The 23,041-nt window shown below is 37.4% G+C and overlaps 1 protein-coding gene across 8 annotated transcripts in view; it reads left to right on the forward strand.

The window, feature by feature from the left end:
• Nucleotides 1-23,041, forward strand: part of MLLT10 (MLLT10 histone lysine methyltransferase DOT1L cofactor) — a 221,131-nt gene that overhangs the window by 185,992 nt on the left and 12,098 nt on the right. For all 8 annotated transcript variants that reach the window (XM_077808198.1, XM_077808197.1, XM_077808199.1 and 5 more), the window contains 3 exons: nucleotides 11,245-11,362; nucleotides 12,677-12,749; nucleotides 21,736-21,890. In XM_077808198.1, coding sequence (XP_077664324.1) covers nucleotides 11,245-11,362; nucleotides 12,677-12,749; nucleotides 21,736-21,890 — 346 coding nt within the window. The remainder of the gene's footprint in view (nucleotides 1-11,244; nucleotides 11,363-12,676; nucleotides 12,750-21,735; nucleotides 21,891-23,041) is intronic.

The following is a 23,041-nucleotide window of genomic DNA, read 5'->3' on the forward strand; positions in this document are numbered from 1 at the left end:
GATGGGGAAATAAGGCACAAAGACGTTAATGTCAAAAGTATCCACTAATTTTGGGTGTCCAGTTTGAAATGCCTATGGCCTGATTTTTCAGAGAACATAGCATTGTATAGCACTTTATTTGTTCAGAGCACAGGTCTCATTGACTTGAGCTGGAGTTCTAGGTACCTCAAATTGGGCACCCAGAAAATGAGGAACATGCACTTAGTGGTCACCTGTGAAAAGCTTGGTTTAAATGATTTGCCTAGCATCACATAGGAACTCTAGTGCAGAGGCAGGGTTGAAATGAGACAACAGTCTTGTTCATACCACAACTCTGAATAATCCCCAGAGCAGGTCCATTCTGCACATTGAGTGAGGTGGGGGTCTGATGGATGGATAAGTAAGGTCTTTGGAGGTTTCCAGAAATCTTGTATTATAATTATATGATGATTTAAATGGGTTCCCCATTTTGAACCCAAGACATCATTCACAACCACAAACGATAGCTGAAGATGAGGATTAGACACTCTTTGGATCATCCACTATAATAGAGAACTTCTGTGGCACAGTAACCAAGGTCTAAAATATCATCCTAATAGTTCATCTCCAAATCCAGAGCCTGAAATAGGCACATACTACACGAATGATTAGTCTCATTTCTCATACATGGAAACTGCCTTTGGAAGCCACGATTCTCTTGGACTTTTTTCTTCTGTTGGGAGAAGCTAATCAGACAAATAGGAATCTTATCTCCCCAACCCTTTGTAATTTGCTTTTCTCAAATGTACAGTAGCTCTCACAAAGATTTCCTTCCAAGTAAGTCTGTCCTTGTAGCATCCTACTCCTGTGGAACATATGTGGAAACTCTTCCTCGTTGGTCATTTCCATGGTTACAAACCTGTTTGATATTTTAGAGCTACAGCATAAAGATAGTGGCCATCTCAATCAATGAAGACCTCCCTGAGTGAGCTTGAATACTCTGGTTCATTTCTACATCTATAAATGCCCAAAAGCACAGGTGAAATGTCCCTCAACCTGGGTTTGATCATTTTTACTAACATCCTGATATGTCCTTATTTGATCCAAAGCCCTGGAGACCAGGGAGAGTTTCTATATCCATTCTGCAACCTAAACTCATAGCTCCCATGTTTTGGATCAATTTAGTAGTTTTCTTATTGAAAACTATTAGAGTTAATAAGTTCTAGATTTAAACTACAGAGAAGTGGGAGATGTACTCGAGGTGAGGAACATCATGACCTCAAGCCATATCAAATTTTTCTTTTTGTTTAGAGCAAGGTCCTTTCGTTCTCAATACATTTTATGGGTTTTTTACTTAAATTATAATGTCTGTTGCCTTTAATTTTTAGATCCAAAATAAAACATTAAGATTTGCTAATGTTAAAACTAAACTGACTACTTCCTTCATCTGTGTAGGTCTTTCTCAGGATGATTTATATTACTTTCAGTATGAATAATAATTAAAAATAGAGTAATAATACATCTGGAAATCGTGATATGATAGGTCTAACCAGCACAGTTCCTGCAAAGGGAAATCATGTTTCACTAATCTGTTAGAATGCTTTGAATGTATCAGAGTAGTGAATAAAGGAAAACCAGTTAACGTAATTTAGACTTTCAAAATAGCTTTGACAAGGTACCTCATAAGAGGCTCCTAGTCATGGGGTAAGAAGCAAAGTATTGACATTGATCAAAACTAGCTAAGAGACAGAAATCCCTCTGTTCTTCCTGTCTCATAACACAAGAATAAAGGAAAATCCATTCAATTAAGAAAGCGAACCCAAAACTGTTTAAAAAATACTTTTTCACACAACATATAATTAGACCTTGGAACTCATTTCCAGAGGAAATTGTTGACATCAGGAATTTAGCATGATTCAAAAATGGGTATGGATAATAATATCCAGTGTTGTCATAATTAATGCTAACAAATTTTACAGGTCAGATTACACATTATATATCAGGGTTGAAGCCAAACTCTAACTATTAGAAATGAGGAGGTTCCTTGGACCTTCCTCTGGAACATATGGTGCTGACCATTGTCAGAAACAGGATACTGGACTAGATTGATTAATCCAATATGGCAATTCTCGCTTTTCTATTTTCCTAACAATATTTCCAATTATGGTGGTGTCAGCAAATGCTATTACTCTACAGGAAGAGCCATCATTTAGGTCAACATGTAGAAATACAAAGTACAGTTAAAATACCCAAACAGCCTTAACTCGACCCTGCAGAAATACCATGAGCAAAATATTTTTTTTAAAAAAAATCCTTTTAATCTAATCTGGGAGTATGGATGCTATTATGCTGTAATGTAATCATAATTGTATGGTTCTTGTATAGCGTTGTAGCAGGACAGAGTTAAGGTTTGGGTGCCTTAACTGTGCATGTCCATGTCTGAACTTGTTTGGATTTCTTCTAAATTTAACCTTTCCTCTTTATTTCCTGTGTTTTTAGTGTTTGTTTTTGGTGTAATTATAAAATCTCTGTCACATTTTTACCCTTAAATTACTGCTATGTATTCAACCTTAACTCCAGTTTGACATAGTCTTTATCTGGGAAATTAAATTGTTAATATTCAGGCTGATCTGAATGTCTAGTGGCAGCTCAAAACACTACCATATGTGGGAATCAGATGTCAGGTCCTGAACTCTGTCCTCAGTTCCTAGGCCTTCAGGGTATGAGAGCATTTATGGTAAAGGGGGAATGCCTTGTATCATTCTATAGTGGAGGTAATGTTGACTGATTTAGAAGGCATTTCACATCATCCCTTTACAATAAGAGAGGAGGGATTTCTGCATTATGAGGAAATGAAAGTGCAAGATAGTGACTTCCCTCCCAAACTCAACAAAATACATTTTTATCTGATCGAATTATATTTAAACTTCAGGAGATTTGACATGAGTCAGTGTTATTAAGAAACTGTCATGTTAATACGATTTTCAGTATGAATTTATTTGTTCATTATTTCAAACCTGTTTTGATTAATTGTTGATTACTTCCAGGCAAAATTAGGTAAAAGACTTTTTCTTCTCATTCGTTATGATTGAGGATTTTGGGTATGGGTGTGGGGAAGAGTAGGGTGGAAGAGGAATTTACAGCCAGAGGGAAAATTCCTTGTAACATGTGACTCAACTAGAAGAACAAAGGAATCATAGTTGCAAGTAATCCAGTATTTAGTCTAATTAAAATCTTTACCGTTTATATTTTCTTCTTGTTTCAGTAAGATGGACTACACATATTTATATGAACATGGAATTAGACTGATAGGCACTTGCATGATTTTGCACACTACTGCATGCTGAGACAACTGCATCTGTGTTTCAGTCTAGTCGTAAATGCTTTCTGCCTTCAAACTGAAGCTTATTTAGCTTGGCTTATCTGGTGCTGCTGTAGCAACCATCAGTCTCCAGGCAACTGAGGCACATTGACCTCTTGGTTGAACTGAATGTAGCACTACTTCAATTTAGCTGCTTGAGACAATAGTGATGGTGCTGAATGTGAAAAATGTGAAATTTTCTAGTCTATATTCAGTGAAAGAAAACAAAAATATTAGGTGAAATTGAATGTTTAGGTATGACTTTCAAAATATTATACATCATTTTGTATAGTGAATCCTTTGTTTCAAGCTGCAAAGTTCATTTCTGATGTAAAGTGCTTACAGGCCACATATTAAAATGTAGTTTATTTTGAAAGCATCCTTCAGAGAGCAGTAATTCTTTGGACTTGGTTATTGTGGATGTTTCTTTCATCATTTGAATAACAACAAAGAGTACTGGGCTTTATTTAGGAATTTAAAATACCAATGTTTATTGAAAAAACAGCTCACTCATTACTACTAATATTATGGAATAACTGTGAATAAGGCTTTTTTTAATTACAGATTATTTGTAGCATTATTAGTGTATCTTGGATCAAGTTGGTTTAAGAAAATAAGACTACTGCAAAATATAATTTTGATAGTGATTTTATTGCTAAATCAAATCCTGCTGTCTGGTGCCAGCCAGGATAAAGAATTAATTTGGGATTCCAATATATAGATTCTTGGTTTTAAGGAAGACTGATTTTCTTTTAAGTTTGATATTACCACAAATCTATAAAGCAGATACTGGTTAACTACCATGAGGTAGTGAAGTGGAAGGAATTGGGAACAAACTCAGGTAAAAGGGAATCCAGATTATTACTCTGAATTAAATCTCAACTTCATTTAGGTTGTGAAGGAGATGGAGAATCCCCAGAATATTATACCTGTAGGCCCTCATAATTTTGAAAAATTGTGTAAATTCTACTTTAAAAGAGTTTGTACCCTAATGTAATATTTCAACATTAAATATTGTTGTTGTTAATTTGTCCATTTGTAAAACAATTAGAGTTGAATTAATGAATAATTTACAGAATATCCAGTTTAGTTAACATAGAAGAGATCAGTTAAACCAGTAATACAGTGGAGATTATAGATGTTTCACATTACTAGAAGACAGACCTTCTACCCTTGTGGTTTTTAATCATTTGATATGCCCTTGTTGTACAGTGGGCAGAGGTATAAATTAGTTTATGTAGGTGTGCCATTAATTTTTCATTTTGCCTTTCAAATCCCACTGTTTCTCAGTTGTATTCATTCTTGCCTCTCTTAGAGAGTATTTGAGTGCTTTTGTTTGAAAGATAGGGGCTTTCTTTCATTTAATTGAAAGATTTATGCCTAAATTTAATCAAAACAATTGATTTCTCTTAAAACCAGCATTTGGTTATCTTTTTTATAGATAGAGTCTTCATCATGGTTACAGTTACTTAAATTACTTGCCTTTTCTGTGTTGCTCTAAAAATCAATATAGTAGTTTAATTTTTTAAAATAATAATATGGAAGGAATATTCATAGTTTGCATAAAGTTAAAACATGATCTATATTTTAATTTGCACATCAATGGAAATGTCCTTCTTGGTTGAGAAGTTGTCTTTTTCACTTCTGAAGTTAGTATGAGACTTCTTTTGTGTTTCTTCTATTTTCATTTGTCTAGCATGTTCTAATAGAATTATCTAGTCAAATTGTTTTACTTCAAATAATTAAATAGTGAAAAAGCTTGCTTGTTGAAATTTTCCTGCGGATAGGTCAGCCCAGTTAATAAAATGGTAGCTTTGCCATTGATGGAAAACTTTCCAGGCTTTGAAGCACCTGAGTAAGGGCCAGGATATTTCTTTCAGAGAGGGAATAACTGAAGGCTACAGGTTTCGGAGTAGCAGCCGTGTTAGTCTGTATTCACAAAAAGAAAAGGAGTACTTGTAGCACCTTAGAGACTAACCAATTTATTTGAGCATAAGCTTTCGTGAGCTACAGCTCACTTCATCGGATGCAAAGCTACAGTAGGTGTTTGATTTGTTCCTTTCTGCTGACATAGAAGTGATTGGATAAAGTGGGATTTGCTGCAGGAAGTTCATGCTGTTCCCACCTTCAGTCACCAGTAGTGCTGTAGGCTCTTGCACTGAAGAAGCAATAAGATGCATTGTTTTAAGGTTTATTTTGAAAACCATGTGAAAATTCAAAGAAGACAAATCAAAGTGTTGGCCTTAGGTTTTCAGCAGAATCACAAGTTTCAGTCCAAAAGCAGTTTAGTAGACTTTCTATTATATGTCCTACATCACTGCATGCATCTGGAATGTTGATATGGTGACACTAGGAAATAAATGTTGAAGCATTTAACTGCATTGAACCTTTTTTTAATTTTGGTTTTCAAATCCCAGCTGTGTTTCTGGCTATCAGAAAAACACTAGAACTGAGCATTTTTTCTACAGAAAGTTTAGTTGTAGATTGTGCCTTTAAAATATGTCCCTCACTTGTGGTGAGGAGTTTCAGAAGTGATGTACTGCAGCAAGTATCTCATAAGGAATTTTGTCTGACTCAGCCAAAATTTATTCTGGGTTTTCCTGGGAGTGCATGCTGCTACAGCAGCAATTTAACCACCCTTTAAATGGTATGGTGTGGAGCATGTGAGGAGCTAGCAGAACTGGAAGTGGGGAAGGCCACTAATAACATGGAGCAGAGAGTTCATTGCCTAGTGAAATTATAGCTGGTCCCCGTACTCTGTCAGAGAGCCAATCGTAATTTGATGCCGAATTTATTGTTGAAATTTGTAAAACAACAGGGATAATGGTCATATACATTGTTTTATCATACCTTTTTAAAAAAAGGAAAAGAGCAGATAGCCCCAAAAGCAAATTTCAACTGGCATCAGCCTACATCTACACGTTTCAAGATTCCAGTTTTGGGTAACACTTGATAAACTGTTGCCTATATTATTCCTTTCTTTTCCAGTGTTAAATCTAGATTACAATACTTGAAATGGAAATATTCTTTTTCTACCAGAAATTTTGCAATGTCTTCCAAATAAAAGGCAAAACTTATATGCACTTTATTTTTAATTACTGTGTGTTTTAAAAATCCTACAACATGGTTTTGTGTAGTGTTTTTTTCCTTTAGAAAGTTTGCTGAAACATGATTAGTATTGTCTGGTCAGCATGATTTGCTATAATTCATATAAAACAGGACATCATGACATGGTTGAGTATTTTCTGTCACAAGACTTACATTAAAAATGTGAAAAAATAACAAATTATACCATACTATTGTAGCCTTAAATATACTATTTTGCTGTTTATATTTGAGGCACACAGGCAACTTAAGTAAGAATAAATCATTTTTATTTTAAAGAAAAATTCCATCCCTCATTTAATGACAAATATCTCCAGACTGCAATAGGCAATGAAATTATCTTCCATTTGCTTTAAAGAATCACCAAAATATTGTGGTATGAAACTATTAGCAATGATTATATTTTTAATCAAAAGGGAAGAAGTGTATTGATTAGATATAAAGTGATTAAGAAGCAGTCTTGGAATTGGTTGTTCAGCCCATTCTTGTTGTCCTATCATGAATGAAGGAGAGTTCAGTAATGGTTTAACTACAATTAAATCCCTCCCCCTTCTTTATGGAAACTCAACTGTAGGCATTTCAGCATTAGCCTAAACAATGGTTTTGAATATGTTAAGCCCCTAACAATTAGGGAGCAGTTTGGGGCATTGAATAATGTCGAATGATGCAATTGAACCTGACAGCTTCAATAGTCAGCCTACTCATGGGACCTGAAAGTTGTTCACACTTGGTTTCATCTCTCATCACACGCTGAGTATTAAAACCTTACTGGTGTGGAGCTCAGACAGAAATGGGGCCTGTTATCAGAAAATATTTCATGGCATAAAACTTGAAAGAAACAGGGGAATGTGCACACTCATGGGTTCTCAGCTTATCAAGACCTTTCTGATAGAAATTTTATATAGCTAACTATTGGGCTCCTCCTATTCCCTTTGATTTTCTTTCATTGGCTCCATGTAACTTTTTTTAGGCAAGAAACTGTTTCTTCCTGAAAAATTAAATTAATGTCCAGTCCTACAATCTAATACTTAGTTAATTTTAGAAACTTTATTGTTCGTAAATTCTGTTCATTTTTATGTAAAGTAATACTTTTGTACATTACTCCAAAGAAACATCAGTGTTGCTGACACCTTAAAAATATTTCACAGGGTATTTGTGTAACTTACTCAATTTAGTTGATGTGTACAAATAATTTTCAAACTTAATTAAAAATATATGTGACTTTCCTTTTTACTGTAGGAGAAATACATTAGAGGCCAATTAGAATGGTCATTTCTTCTTATTATAATCAACCATTCCTTGAATTATAGTGTATTATCTATGTTCATCTTGTGTTGCTTTGCTCCTTTATTGAATTTTCCATAAATAAAATCAAAATACAATATATCTCTAATTAGGCTTAAATCTGTCTGTTGAAATCATTTTGAGTAAGATTTGTTTTCTGGGCATTAAAAATAAAGATTTAGTTAAATATAAATATTTTTTATTTGAATTTTGTACAAGTACATGTGTTGCAAGTTGGCTGTTAAAGAGAATCAGCTGAAATAAAGAATGCTACAGCTTTAAAAGTGATGCATTTTAGAGGTTGTTTCAATCCTGTGACCTTAATGTGTATTGACAGGATGATTGCGCATTTTTAATAAATGCTGGCTATAGCCTGTTTCAACTGAGTGAAATGTGAAGCTCCTATTTCACCTTTAAATAATGCAGTTCTCTAATACCTTCTTTACTTTCCTGTCAGATGAAGTCATATACATAGTAATACTTTTCAAATCCATATTCCTGACATTTTCCTTCCTCATAAAAAGAATATAGTTCTAAGTTTTACTGCCAGCTATTTGAGCAGTTCTATTAAAGTGAGTTTTTCCTGAGGAGTTGCATAAGATGTGTGATGTCACTAGGAATTCTCAAAAAGAAAAGGAGGACTTGGGGCACCTTTAGAGACTAACAAATTTATCTGAGCATAAGCTTTTGTGAGCTGTAGCTCACGAAAGCTTATGCTCAGATAAATTTGTTTGTCTCTAAAGGTGCCCCAAGTCCTCCTTTTCTTTTTGCAAATACAGACTAACACGGCTGCTACTCTGAAACTAGGAATTCTGTAGTTCTAGCTTACGTCACAGGAAGTCTTAAAATGTTTTTAGTTAAAGTGTAAGCAAAGATTTAAATGTAGGTAGCGAACCACCACTTGTGAAAAACCTCAGACTCTTAAATATTGTTCAAATCATGCCAAGCTTTTCGATCTGGTATGTCAACCCACACAGCAAACATTTAATTTCTTTGATGTGTGCTGTTTTGCGCTTTGATAGCTTCTCAGCAGAGACTTGCTGTTCCTTTCAAGATATGTAGATCATTCTAACGAATTTCATCCAGCTCTGCTTATGAATTTTTTTGTTAATTTCAGTCTACTAAACATGTTCTGTTTTTGCCGATTATGGAAATTGTGCCACAATTATACATTTATTTGTGATCTTAAACATACTACTTTACTTTAGTTTTATTAACCTTGCTGTGAATTAAATAGAATGAGAATAATGGGGGCGGGAATCCAATCTCTGCAGCAGAAGTGAGTAGTGTACCTTTTGGACTTGATTTTTTTAAAAATCTCATTCTCCTGAAATGCTAGCACTTTGAACTTCCAAAAATTAAAAACTAATAAAACATAATTCACATCTGTTAAAGGGTAGAAATACACTAATGTAATTTACAACTGCCTCAATTAAACTTAAATTTGGAATATACAGTGTTTTACCTTGTTGGTCTTGTCTTTTTTAAATATAGGAGCAGATAATGCCTTTGGTTAATTTTCTGTTTATTAACGTTTTCTTCAGAGAAAGTGTTTACCAGAAATTTGTAATTCCTATTATTTGCATGAGAGGAAAAACAAAAAGTTACTAACAAATAATGCTAGTCAATTTGGAGTCATGCTATAGGTGTTTATTGAGGAAAACAGCTGGAATGGTTCAGTGCTGCCTGCCTCCATCAGTAAGTGTCACTGAACTTAGTGGAAATTAATGTACTACATTTCAGGGACATATTCACATAACCAGGTAAGTGAAAAGACTTGAGAGTATTTTAAACAGCTTTTAACTTTTGCAGATTTATTCTAATGAAAATATTCTACAAACCTTGAAATAAGGGCCAGATTCTCCATACTTGGTGAACCTGTGAGCGTTTGTGATTTATGTTCTTATAAAAATCTATTAAAATGACAATTGTCTTACAGAATTTCTTGTTCCTACATTTTATATTTGTTTATTCTAACATTATACTCAACAATAGAAAAACTTGAATACAAGTACTGGCCAAGATTTCTCACCAGTATATAGTAAATACAACATCATTGAAAACAGTTGTGTGAATTTGTAAAAGTCCATTCATCAAGTTTAATATGTTGGCTAAAAGCCAAACCTTAATGGCAGTGTATGATCCTTTCCAGAGACATAGTTTACACTGTGTAATATTTTTCTTGTAATAACCAGTATGTGTCTCTTGTGTGCAGTTATACATGTCAAAATGTCCTGCAACTTGGCTTCCCTGCTGTTCACCTTCTTTTTTACATCTCAAAAAAATAAGCATTTCATTTCTTCTGAAAAGCTTATTTGCATGTTCTTATTCAGGTTCATGCTAAGATTATTGTTTATGTAATCTCACAGGTTGTGCATCTGTTTTTCTGTAAACACAAGAGCATAGACCTAAAATCTATTTTTATTCTGAAAAAGGTGTGTTCTTTCAGGCTAATGTAAATATCTTCCATTAGCACCAGCAGCATTGTTTTTGTGTGCGATAGCATGCTTCCAAAATTCAGTATTAAGGCAGATCTGTTCTTCGAAAGGGAGAAAGTATAAACAGCCAAGGGAGGAAGGTATTTTTATTGCATTGGATTATGCAAGTTTTTGGCCAGCCTCCTTAGCTTCATCTGTTTAAGGGTTCATTTTCGCTTGTTTGGCACAAGTCCCAGCAAAGACCTTCAGAATTGTGGTTAGCAACATGAATGAATACAAACTTTTGACGAGCTCTTCAGTAAGTAGAGCTGGCCAGCTGCCAAAAATACAGTTCCTTATATGGGGTCAGGGCAAAACTGTGATTCGTTGAGCCCCGTATTGTATAGAAAACATACTTGTAATGGCTGTTTGCTTTCTTTAAAATAAAAACAAAACAAAACAAAAAAACACCAGGCTTCCTAGCCTATCAAAATAGGAAGTAACAAAATAGTGTGCAGGTTTTACTAATGACAGAGTAGAGCAAAGGAAATATGGCTCTGTGTAGTTAAACTATAGAGCTGGAAGGTGGACCTTTTGACCTCCACAGCCGTCTTGTGATGTAAGGAACTCAAGCATTTGTGAGACATCTGTTGTCTACCTGCCCTTATTTTGTAAATGGTTTAATAAGATTAAATAATTAGTAGGATAACTGCATGGTCACCATGCCACTAAGTCCTGGCATTGGCTGAATACTTAAGAATTGTAAGCAAGTCTACACATCCTATTTGTTGTATGCCAATCATTTAAAAGTTGCAAATCAAAAATTTCTAACAATTCATACAATAACATTTTTAATTTTTATAGAAGCTTTTTGCTTAATGTATATACCAGAGAAAATAGCAATTTACACTTTAGTACATTCAGAAAGTATTGCAATTATATTTCCTTATTCCCAAATCTTGATTGAAAATCATTAATTACTTTTTAAATATTCATTAACTTTTAAGTATTTTACATACTAGTAATTAATTTTAATTCATGAGGAAGTGTCCTTAAAATAAATTAAGAATTTTTCTTCCAGACTTTTTTAAAATTGTAGTTTTAATTGTTGTCTTACAGGCAAACACCTTACCTGGATCTTCCCTCAGTTTGCCTCCATCCCACATGTATGGTAATAGGCTGAACCCTAATTCAGCAATGGCAGCACTTATAGCTCAGTCTGAAAACAGTCAAGCAGGTAAGCTTGCTAGAACTGTTCAAAGCATCTGCTTTCCTGATTTTAACTATTTAAAATATGACCGCTAATTTTATTCGTGAACTCTTGGTTGGGAATTTGGCTCCTAAATGACTGTATATGGTTCTTTCATGTTGGAAGTAAATTCTTTGTTGTACTGCAAAATAGCTATGCATTTTTTACTGTCTGAAATGTAAATGTTTAAGCAGAGCCATCAGCAGGCAGGAATGCAACAATGTCTCCAGTGACTTTTGTGTGATTGATGTGGTCAGTTCTCTTAGTTCTTTGCAAAGAAAGTAACAGCACTGGGTTTTGTCTTGAATAGTTTAAACCTTTATTTGCATAATTCATGAAATTGCATTGCACACAACTTTGTGTGGCAGAAAGATCCTGTTAGAGAACTTCTACAGTGTTTAATAATCCTGTGAATATTTACCAATTGACATTTTGTAACATCGCAGAAGAGACCAGTTTTAATGAGCTGCTGGATTTGCTTTGTTTCATTCCATCCTTAAGGATTTGTTGACATGTCATAGTAGTCATGCCTGTTTGGGGGAAGGGAATGAGTTTAGCAGTTTACCAAGAATGGATCAGTCATGTCTTTGCCCTCTAAGAGGTCAGAGGTCATTTGACTCAGAAAAGGGGGAGGGAAGCCTTGAAGGGGGCAGATAGGGTTATTTTACTGAGAGGCCATAGGGAAAATAACCTTTTTGAGTCCTTCCAAGCAAAACATTTCTTTATATTTATTTAATGAGGGTTTTTGTTTGTTTGTTTTAATACATTTTAGCAAAAGTCTTTTCTGTGCTCTTGCTTATAAACAGTAGCAATTTATAAAGTAAGCACTTCAGTAAAATGTTCAGTAAATCTTTAAACCAATATGTAATTGTTAGACGATGGTAGGTTTTAGGCATTATATATTTTATGAGTTGTCTTGGGATGAAAAGTGTTTGAAAAAAAGAAAGCATCAGGATTTGCTGTGATAAGCATACAGATTAGCTGTCCACAGCTGTGATTCATTACTTTCACCGTAGAAATTAAAAGTGGCTGAGGGGAGGGCACTGCAAATGCAAACCATGCTTCTGTGCTGTAAAACAGAAAGGAATGAAAGAACTGAACATAATCCATGGCCTGGTACACCCACAGAAATGTGTAAGGACAACGCCTTACATGCTACAGTTCAGCAATCTTCAACTATCTACACATTAGTAGTAACTGCAGGTAGTGGTTAAGGTTTAATATATTTTAAAAATACAGCAGCTTTAAAACTCTTATCTAATAAGAGTAACTTTTTATCAGCTGTGAAATATTACATTACAGATCAAGATCTTGGAGATAATACTCACAGCCTTGTTGGCAGGGGAGGTTCACCCAGAGGAAGTCTCTCACCACGGTAAGCGTTATTTACGTTAGAGAGTACAGGCAAAGGAAACATTTTAAGATTTGGAAACTTATTTATCTTTTATCGATAGTGCATATGTTTGTTAAGATTCTAAAGAATTATGCAGACAATGTACATGTCCAGGAAGTTAGAAAAATGATGCCAAATTTACGCTGATATTAACTAAAACTCATGTGATTAGTTTTGCAAGATAAATGATCTCTTTACCTAAGGTTACTGAGATAATGGAAATCTCTTTAAAGGGACCTGCTTATAATTTTCTGTCCACATGTGGTATTAGTTCCACTCTATACCTATTTTTGTTACTATAATGCTTTTTTTTAAAATGTCCAAAAATACCCATCTAGCAGCAGATTACAGTACTGGAGGTAAAACTTAGGCAACATTACTATATCCGAATTTTGTATTTTCTTGCTCTAGAGACAGTGCACTTGATCTCCACTATTGAAATTTGACAATAGAATCTTCTGTATAGAATTCTTTCACTATAACATATTAGTAATTGTTGCCATTGATTTTTAAATTATAATTTTAAGGAAAAACATTCAAATAGTCTGGGGTTTTTTAAGTGAAATAGGAGTGCTATTTGTGATAATGGTTATTTTTAAAGAATGATTATTTTGCATATGTGGCCTATTTGAAGTAGGGTATTTTAAGGATGCTGTTGTATGCCTTGCTTGGGCATTGGCATCAGGATTGCTCGATATGTGTGATAGCTCTGGGCCTGCCTGAGCCTCAGGTACCTCTGCTTAAGCCTGATGTATCATCTCTGAGCCCAGAGTGTGTGATAAGTCATCAGGGGTAATCACCTGCAGGTCTTGTGATAGTCCTCACACCACTCAAGCGGGTTCAGCCTATCCCAAAAGGACCCAAGAGGTGATCCCTGGGCACATACATAGGCTCCTAAGGGAAGCAGTCTTTCCAGTCTTCTCTACAACACTACTCTGGCCAGGAACACTTCAATTGCCAATAATTTCAACAGGCTGCCCTTGCTCTTGCTCCTGCTTAGCCATACCTGTTTCCATGCTAGCCTGCCTCGTCTCCAGCCTGCCTTTGCTCCTTCCTCAGCTGGACATCCGGTAACTCTGACAATAGGTCTCCAAAGAATTTCAGTTACTGTTTTATAGTATTGTAACACTGTATTTCATTACAGTCTGAGATTGTTGTAGAAGTCCATAATTAACAAAGCTATATTAGGTTATAATTTAATGTATATGTTATATGTTGGTGGACATGGGGACACTAGAGCTGTTCAAGGAAAAGATCACTAGAATTTTTAAACGTGGGCAAAACAGTGTATTTTTCTCTAGCCTCGTTCTTGTAAGTGGCTGAATCATTTTGGCTGAAATTTTATTAAAAAAAAAATCAGCCTGAGGCAGACACCCTGAAATCAAAGTTTGGCAAAGTTATAAGTGCTTGAAAACTGGGTCTTACAATCGGAAGCGTCAGGCAGCATTAATGATGGACAGTGCTACCAGCCCTATCTACAATATAAAAAAAGACCATACTGTGACCTGTGGGGCCTAGAATAGCCCAGACTGAAATGCCAAAATCAGGGCAGGTTGCAAAAAGGAGAGCAGATTTTCCCAAAACTGGAGGTTAACACTGAAGTTAGATTCACCAGCCAGTCACAAACTGTGCTCCTGATCCCCCATACTGGTTATCAAGAAGCTGAAAAAAGAAATCACACAGCCCCCCCTATTTCATGCCAGTTTTCTGGCTCCCAATTAGCATGTAGGTCCAGTAAAACGAGAAGTTATTTAAAAACTCTGCTCACTATACAAAATGTTCTTCTGATCCCAAAAGGGCCAGCCACATTATCAGATCACTACTAGTTTGGGTCTTACCTAAAATACCACGCTGCCAGCTTGGTATCTAAAACCAAAGGTTTATTAGAAAAAAGAAAAGAAAAGAGTTGGTAAATGGTCAGAGCAATGAGTTACTAACTTCAGAGTCCATACGTCAGGTTCTTAGCAGCATTGGTGAGTTTGCTGGCTTGTAGAGGCCTTCTGGAACATCCCCAAAGCTTGGATGGGTCTGTCAGTCCTTTGTTCAGTGCTTCAGTTTGTAGAGAAGTTGCTCCAGAGGTAAGAAGCAGGATTGAAGACAAAATGCAGGTGGCTTTTTATGTCTGTTGCCATGTGACATGTATTTTGTTTGTCCCAAACACAAACTTACAGTACATGGGAGTCCCCTGTCCACCCAGCATGTCCCCTACATGTCCTGCTGATTCATAGGTGAAGTCCCTGGCTTCTCTCAATGGGTTCATTGTATAGCTGATTGCCTTTGATAAGCCATCAAGCAGGTTGGATAGTGCTGATGCCAATCTGTCTGGGGGTATTACCCAGACACATAGCACAAGTTTGAAATACAAACATATCACATATATTTATAAAGTACAAAGATGATACATACATATAAACATGATTATCATATTTAGCCAATCATAATTTTTCCACTGATACGTTACATGGCATATCATGTAAGATTCTTTGTAATACTGGTATCAATATTATAAATGTAAATTATAAATATAATATAAATTCCAGACAGTGTCACACATACCTTGCACCTTTGACTGCCTAATATAACCTCTGCCCACTAATCCATCTCTGCATCTCTCTTGTAATGTTCAAATCTGAGCAACTTCATACATTTGCCATTAAAAAAAGAAAAGACACAGAAATGTTTGCTTCATTCTTTGAAATATGGAGATTCTCTTCGCCCCCCTCCCCCCCCCCCAAAAAAAAAATAAAATAATCTTATATGTAGGACAGACAATAGTTAGGCCTGAAAGTCTTGGAACATCAGAATTTAAAGTTGTAGGATTTTTATATATTAGACAAGCTATTTTAAGACACTTTTACAGGGTTGTTTTGGGTTGGTTTTTTTACATTTATTAGTTTTATTTTTTTTCTTTCTGAACCCTGTACAGTTGGGCTTATTGTAACTAGACCACCTACTTACAGGAGGTGGGGTACAAAAATAGACTTAAAACTCAAAAATATTCTTTATATATTTTACTAAAGTGGAGTGGTTTGAAGATTTTATTGGCACTCATTTGGTATGACCTACATAACTCACTTGTGAATTGTGCAGCCATTCCAGCTGATGCTAATAATAGTTTTATACTGCTCTACAATAATTGTATTAGATATCTAATCTCACACACACATATACACCCATACTTCATGTATAATATAAATGTTGGCGTGTATAGTGTGTGTGTATATAAATGATTTCAGTTTTGAATGGGAAGCGCTACTTTTGCCAAGCATGCCTCAAATATTATTTAACTAATATACCCCAAAACATTCAAAATAACATACAGTGTATCATACCTGTTTTTAAATATGTATGTACATCCCTATATAAATGCAAATCAATATGTTAATACAATAGTGAGGCCAAGAATTTACACAGTTACATGCTGACTCTGCAATACGTAGGAGGTAAATATTGAAGGAAACATGGTACAAAAATGTATGCCTGAAATGAGGCAAGGGCTTCTGTTTCATTGACTGCATATATAACACACTATACAGAGCATTCTAATTCTGTCTAGCAAATAGTTGAACATGGTGGAATTTCTTGGGTTTTTTAATTTTAATTAGGAAATTCTACACAAAAGTCACTTCACAAGAATGTTGAGGTTGAAAGTGAAGCACTCGGATATCAGGAAATGAGAGTAACTTGTCTGCCCAACTGTAACTCTCCCCTCTTGTACATATGCATTACAATATAATCCTTTATTATGGGATCAAATACTAATGTATTGTAAGTGACTTGTTCCCTTGTAGTGAATAAAACAAGGGGGCACTGGAAAAATCACTTCATAGCTAAGGCAGTGGACTGGAATACAGACTATTTAGATTCTGTTCTTGACTTTGCTACAGACTTCCTGTGTAACCCTTGGGCAAGTTGTTTAATCTTTTTGCTTTAGTTCTACAACTGTAAAATACAGAGAGTATACTTCCTGACCTCGCAGGGGTGTTGTGAGGATTAAGTAATCCTCATAAGACAATCTGTTGTTATAATGTTGACTGCGTTAGAAAAGCCTATACAGAAAGAATAGAAGTTTCTAATTATAATGCAGATTTGAATGAAGTGTAAATCAGTTCAAAATGATTCTGCAAGAGTTCTCTTCCTTATTCATCACTTCAACCACATGAAGACAAGTAGTTTGTGGTGACATTTAAGTCCATTCTTCACCTATCTTTGCCCTGCATATCACTTATATGCTGTTGAACCGTCAATCTCTGCCTCTGCTTTGCTAGTGATGCCAATCTTTATCCGTTTGTCAAATTTTTCAGTAAGCTCCTTTGCGCTTTCTCTCATATCATCCTTTTATGTGTAGGAGGAATAACCCATAAAAATCTGCAAAGTTACTGTATTTTCTTTCTCTAAATCAAAATCACCTGTGCTGTAATACCTACTAAAGCATTTGATAGTTGTTAGGCATCTACTGTGCTGTGACCACTGCTTTATTACATTAATTATAATTAAGGCTACAATTTAGTCACGGGTATTTGTAGTTAGTCATGGACAGGTCACAGGCAGTAAACAAAAATTCACAGTCCATGACCTGTCTATGACTTGTACTATAAATACCCCTGACTAAATCTTTGCTGGGGGGCCAGCAGCACCACCTGCCAGGGGCTGACAAGGCCCAGGTCTTGACACCCAGCCACTGAGGCTTGCCCCGGCACCAGGGAAGCACATGACCCCACTTGCTAAGCATGGAGGCATCCAGAACTAAGTACTAAGAACTACTAAAATGACTAAACTAATTCCTGTCAAGCTGTAATACTATTTACACTAAGAACTGCAGAAAAATCACTAGGAGAAGGAATGCCTGAGCAAAGTGGTCCCAACGGATACGACTGATGGAAAAAAAATTCTGGCAACTGTACTCCGGGTGTGCACACCCCTACGGTGGCATGGACATGTGCAAGCACCTGAAGTAGTAATATTACTTTATAAAAAAATCCTAAAAACATTATCTTTGCACTCAAAAGTCAAAAAATAACAAAGTTAAAGTTTCAGAGGGGTAGCTGTGTTACTCTGTATCCACAAAAACGTGCCGCCAGAATCTTCGGAGTCTTTAAGGTGCCAGGTTAAAGTTGCCTATCCAACCTTAACTCTGCCACCTTTGTGCATATGCATTCATATACTGTCTTAATACATAATCATATCCTAATCTTTCTACTGGACCCATTTCATTCAGAATGAATTTCACCACTCTGAAGACAGCTAGTACAAGGTCTATGGACCCCTTAATCCCTTTTTGAGGCTTCACCCACAGTCTACAAGGTGGACCGTACTCAATGAACAGAACAGCTGCTCAATAGTTCTTCTTATCCCCATTTTTCCCTATGTGGCCCTCTGTCTCATTCAGAGCCAGATCCAAAGCCAACTGAAGTTAACGGGCATCTTTCCGTTGCCTCCAATGGGTTCTGGATCAGGCGCTCAGGTATTACTTATTTGTGGTGTGACAGCAACTCTCAGTCAAGGATCACAGTCCCGCTATTATAGACTCTGTACAAATATATAACAACAAATTTGTCACTGAAAAAGAGCGTAGACCAACAGACAACAGGTAGATATAGACAGACAGGGAGAGAACAAGGAAACAGTGAGTCAATTATGATTATGTTGGTCACGGAGGTCGGGGAAGTCATGGATTACGTGATTTTCTGTGACCTCTGTGATTTCTGCAATGGTTCTACAGCCTGCTGGACTGGTCGCTACTGGAGCAGCCCATGAGGCCAGCCACACCGGCCACTGCTCAGGCAGCACTGGGTAGCTGATCCTGGGGATTACCTGAGCAGTGACCAGTGTGGCTGGCCCCGGAGACCACATGAGCAGTGGTCGCGGGAGCGGCCATAGCAGCAGCAGGTGGGCAGCCCATGGCGTTGATCCAAGGGCGGCTGGAGCAGTATATGAACGCATATGCACAAAGGTGGCAGAGTTAAGGTTGGATAGGCAACTTTAACTTGGCACCTTAAAGACTCCGAAGATTCTGGTGGCACGTTTTTGTGGATACAGAGTAACACAGCTACCCCTCTGAAACTTTAACTTTGTTATTTTTTGACTTTTGAGTGCAAAGCTAATGTTTTTAGGATTTTTTTATAAAGTAATATTACTACTTCAGGTGCTTGCACATGTCCATGCCACCGTAGGGGTGTGCACACCCGGAGTACAGTTGCCAGAATTTTTTTTCCATCAGTCGTATCCGTTGGGACCACTTTGCTCAGGCATTCCTTCTCCTAGTGATTTTTCTGCAGTTTTTAGTGTAAATAGTATTACAGCTTGATAGGAATTAGTTTAGTCATTTTAGTAGATTTTAGTACTTAGTTCTGGATGCCTCCATGCTTAGCTAGTGGGATCATGTTCTTCCCTGGTGTCGGGGCATGCCTTAGTGGCTGGGTGTCAAGCCCTGGGCCTCCAGTGGTAAGTCTGTGCCTTTGAGTGACCTGCACTCAAGCTGTCTTAAGTGCCTTGGGAAATCCCATAAGAAATACTGCTGCCAAATTTGTAGGGACCTCAAATCCTGAAACAAAAAGGACTAAGTGGCAAGACTAAAGGTCCTCTTCATGGAGGCAACCTTAAGACCTGCCTTGGAGCCGCACTTGGACTCGGCACCGAGCACCTCAGCCTTGGTGTGGCGCACTCCTCCCACAGCTCGGGATTTGTGGCACCGATGATCTTCCTCAGTGCCTAAGAAGCAGCATCATTAAGCATCAAGAGAAGAGCCAGTCCCTGGTGCATATCAGCAGGGTCAAGAAGGTACTACAGGCTCCAGCAGACTGACCATTACTTTTCACAGCCACCCAGACAGGATCAGCAGAGGAGGAAGAGCAGAGGATTCAGGCGCAGACCCCATCCTCCTTGGCTGGTCCTGTGCCATCTGGCCTCAGACACTCAGGATCTTTGAAGCGCTCATTTTGACGAGACACTCATAGGTCGGCATTGCCGTCCCCTCTACATTGGATCATAGAATCATAGAATATTAGGGTTGGAAGGGACCTTGGGAGGTCATCTAGTGCAACCTCCTGCTCAAAGCAGGACCAATCCCCAGTTTTTGCTCCAGATCCTTAAATGGCCCTCTCAAGGATCGATCTTGCAACCCTGGGTTTAGCAGGCCAATGGTCAAACCACTGAGCTATCCCTCCCCCCAATCCAGTTACCCCTTTGTTCTCCAGCTGCCACTTCCATTTCCTGGACTCGGATTACTTCAGATTGCTACGTTCTCAGCACAATAGAACTGGATTGCACCATCCAATTGTTGTCTACCCCACTTTCCCACCCCACCCTCCCCATCCCTCTTCAGGGACCCTTCTCACAAGCGAATGTTGGAACAAGAAGTCCAATCCTTCCTTCAGGTAGGAGCCATGGAAGAGGTTCTGTTTCACCTAATAGATTAGAGATCCCATCCCTCCCTGGGACCTGAGCCTTCTCCTGTCAAAGGTTACAGAGCCCCCATTTGAGCTGCTAACAACATACTCAATGTTACGCCTTTCTAGTGGCCAGAAGATTCTCAGAGATCTGGGCACTCACATCAGAGCCCCCATATATGGTCTTCTTCAAGGACAAAGTCCAGTTACAACCACATCCATCATTCCTCTCAAAGTTCCTAAGCAATCAAGCAATCTTTCTGCCGTTATTCTATCCTAAACTGCATGTGAATAGGGAGGAACAGCGCCTTCACTCTTTGGATGTCAGGCAGGCTTTCTACATACAAAGGATCAGACCATCCACAGATCTGCTCAACTGTTCATAATGATAGCATAAAGAATGAAGGGTCTCCCCATCTCTCCACAGAGAATCTCATCCTGGATTACTTCTTGCATCCAGGCATTTTATGAACTCATGGGCATCTTGCTCCTAGCTAATCTGATGGCTCACTCCACAAGGTCTCAAGCCTCCTCCGCCGCTTTCCTAGCGTAAGTCCTGATTCAGGACATCTGCAAGGCAGCACCTGGTCATCAGGCCACCATTTGCAATGTACTATGCCATTACCCAGCAGGCTAGAGACAATGCCAGCTTTGGCCGAGCAGTCTTGCAGTCAGCCTGCCCTTGAACTCTGAACCCCTCTCCTGTACAACTGCTTGTGAGTCATCTACCTTGGAATGGACATGTGCAAGCACCCAAAGAAGAAAAAATGGTTACTAATTTTTCCATAACGGTTGTACTTCGAGATGTGTTGCACATGTCCATTCCAAAATCCACGCTCTGTCCCCACTTATCAGAGGCAGTTGGTAAGAAGAAGCTGAAAGGGAGCGGGGTCGATGGGGCCATTTATACTGGCACTATGAGCATGTGGCACCAGAGGACTCTGGAGCTGACCTGACAGATGCCACTAGGGAGAAAAAATTCTGGCATCTGTGCTCAAGGCACGCATACACCTACATTGGAATGGACATGTGCAACATTTCTTGAAGAAAAACAATTATGGAAATGTTAGTAACCGTTTTTTCTACTCAGTCACTCTCTATTCAAAAATTTCTCTTTATGGGGGCTTTTTGGCACAACTCACATCAAAATTACATGTGACCTATGTACTATGGGAGAATATAATAATAGTAATGATTTTAATCAGGTTTCATATTTTGTATTTCACCATTGTCTAGATGTTTAGATATTTGATTTATAATTTATTACTATACTGAGCACCTATTTCCTGCTCTAGCAATATGTGCTCTGAAATCAATAATAGCTGTCTGTTAGACATAAACTGCTAGTGCAGCTAAACTAATGTATCTGTTTTCTGTGCACAAATTCCCAAACTGCTGTTTTCCGTTAAAACCTGGGTGATGAGAGCTCAGAGTTCCTAGTGGCTTTGAGAAGCTTAGTGTTGGAAGCTCTGGATTATGTAAGTGCTAGGGGCTAGCACAAGGTAAGAAACTTTATGGGCCCTTTGCTAAATACATTTCCCTCCTTCCTTTAAATGTGTAAATTACTATGTTTTCAACAGATCTCCTGTAAGCAGCTTACAGATTCGCTATGATCAGTCAGTGAACAGCAGTGTGGAAAATTTGCCCCCGGTAGCTGCCAGCATTGAACAGCTTTTGGAGAGGCAGTGGAGTGAAGGCCAGCAATTTTTGCTAGAACAGGGCACCCCTAGTGACAGTAAGTATTCACGTTTTCTGTTACTGGCTTTTTTTGTTTGTTGGGCAGTGTTATAAATAATTATCACCCAGTGAATGCCTAAGTCTTTTTAAACAACCTGTTCACCATTTTATGCTGCATAGTTTATAACTTCTGTTTTGTACTGATTATTTTTAAGGCTTGGTTCCTCAATTGTGCTTTATTTTGTGTGATGCTGATATTCTGAAATGTTTCTTTAGAACTTTATTTCTGGTATTTTTAGTACAAACTACCTGTTTTTCACAAGTGTTGTGCAGGTGTTCTACAGTGCTTTTATATTTTGTTTATGCTCTCTTATTCGATTCTTGTACTGGGTTATTTATTTTTCAAGAGTTGTGTTTACCAAATGAAATAACTGAAAAGTGAATACAGATAAAGCTTAACTGAGGAAATAATATTGATTTGGATTTATTCATAATCAATGAGAAATCAATATAAATAAAAATTGATTCAATAGTTGTATACAAGATATAAAAATCATTATTTTGTTACTTTTTGTGTGTATATACTATTGAACATGCTATTCTGATTGTTGGTAGTGAGTAAAGTGCCATCTAGTTGGTACTTTTATGAATGGTACCCTGACAAAAATGCTAATTGTGAGGAAATTCATGCGGGGATAATCCTTTAAACATGATAGCTGGAGGACAGGTTTAGCTAAGTCTTATTGCATCTCATTTGGGCGCTCTGAGGGTTCCTTTGTATGTTCTTGAAGAGGAGGGATAAAAAGCTAAATCCTTGGGAAATGACCAGATGTGCCTACACCAGTAGACTTGTGTCTGTCGTAGGCCCAGAGGTCATGTTAAACAAATACAATTTGGTATTTAAAAAGTGGCTGGCTATCCCTGTGGCATGACAGCTACTCTGTATCCCTAGTTGGGACATCCATGTTCTGGAACAAAATCAGAATTTGAGGAAATGTGCATGGTAGAAGCTGTGCTTGTTCAGATGATGATGCGCTTTATTTGCAAAGAAAGGGTGGTAACTGCAATGCTCACGTAGTGCTCCCTGCTGGGTGATCTGTAGATTGACACTGAAAGCAGCCGGAAGATTTGGCATCCGGCAAGGTGTATGGTGATTGAAAAGCAAAATGAAAAACAAACAAAAGAAAACCCCATAAACCTGAATAAAGG

This window comes from Eretmochelys imbricata, chromosome 2, assembly GCF_965152235.1.
Source record: "Eretmochelys imbricata isolate rEreImb1 chromosome 2, rEreImb1.hap1, whole genome shotgun sequence".
NCBI classification, from domain to species: domain Eukaryota; kingdom Metazoa; phylum Chordata; order Testudines; family Cheloniidae; genus Eretmochelys; species Eretmochelys imbricata.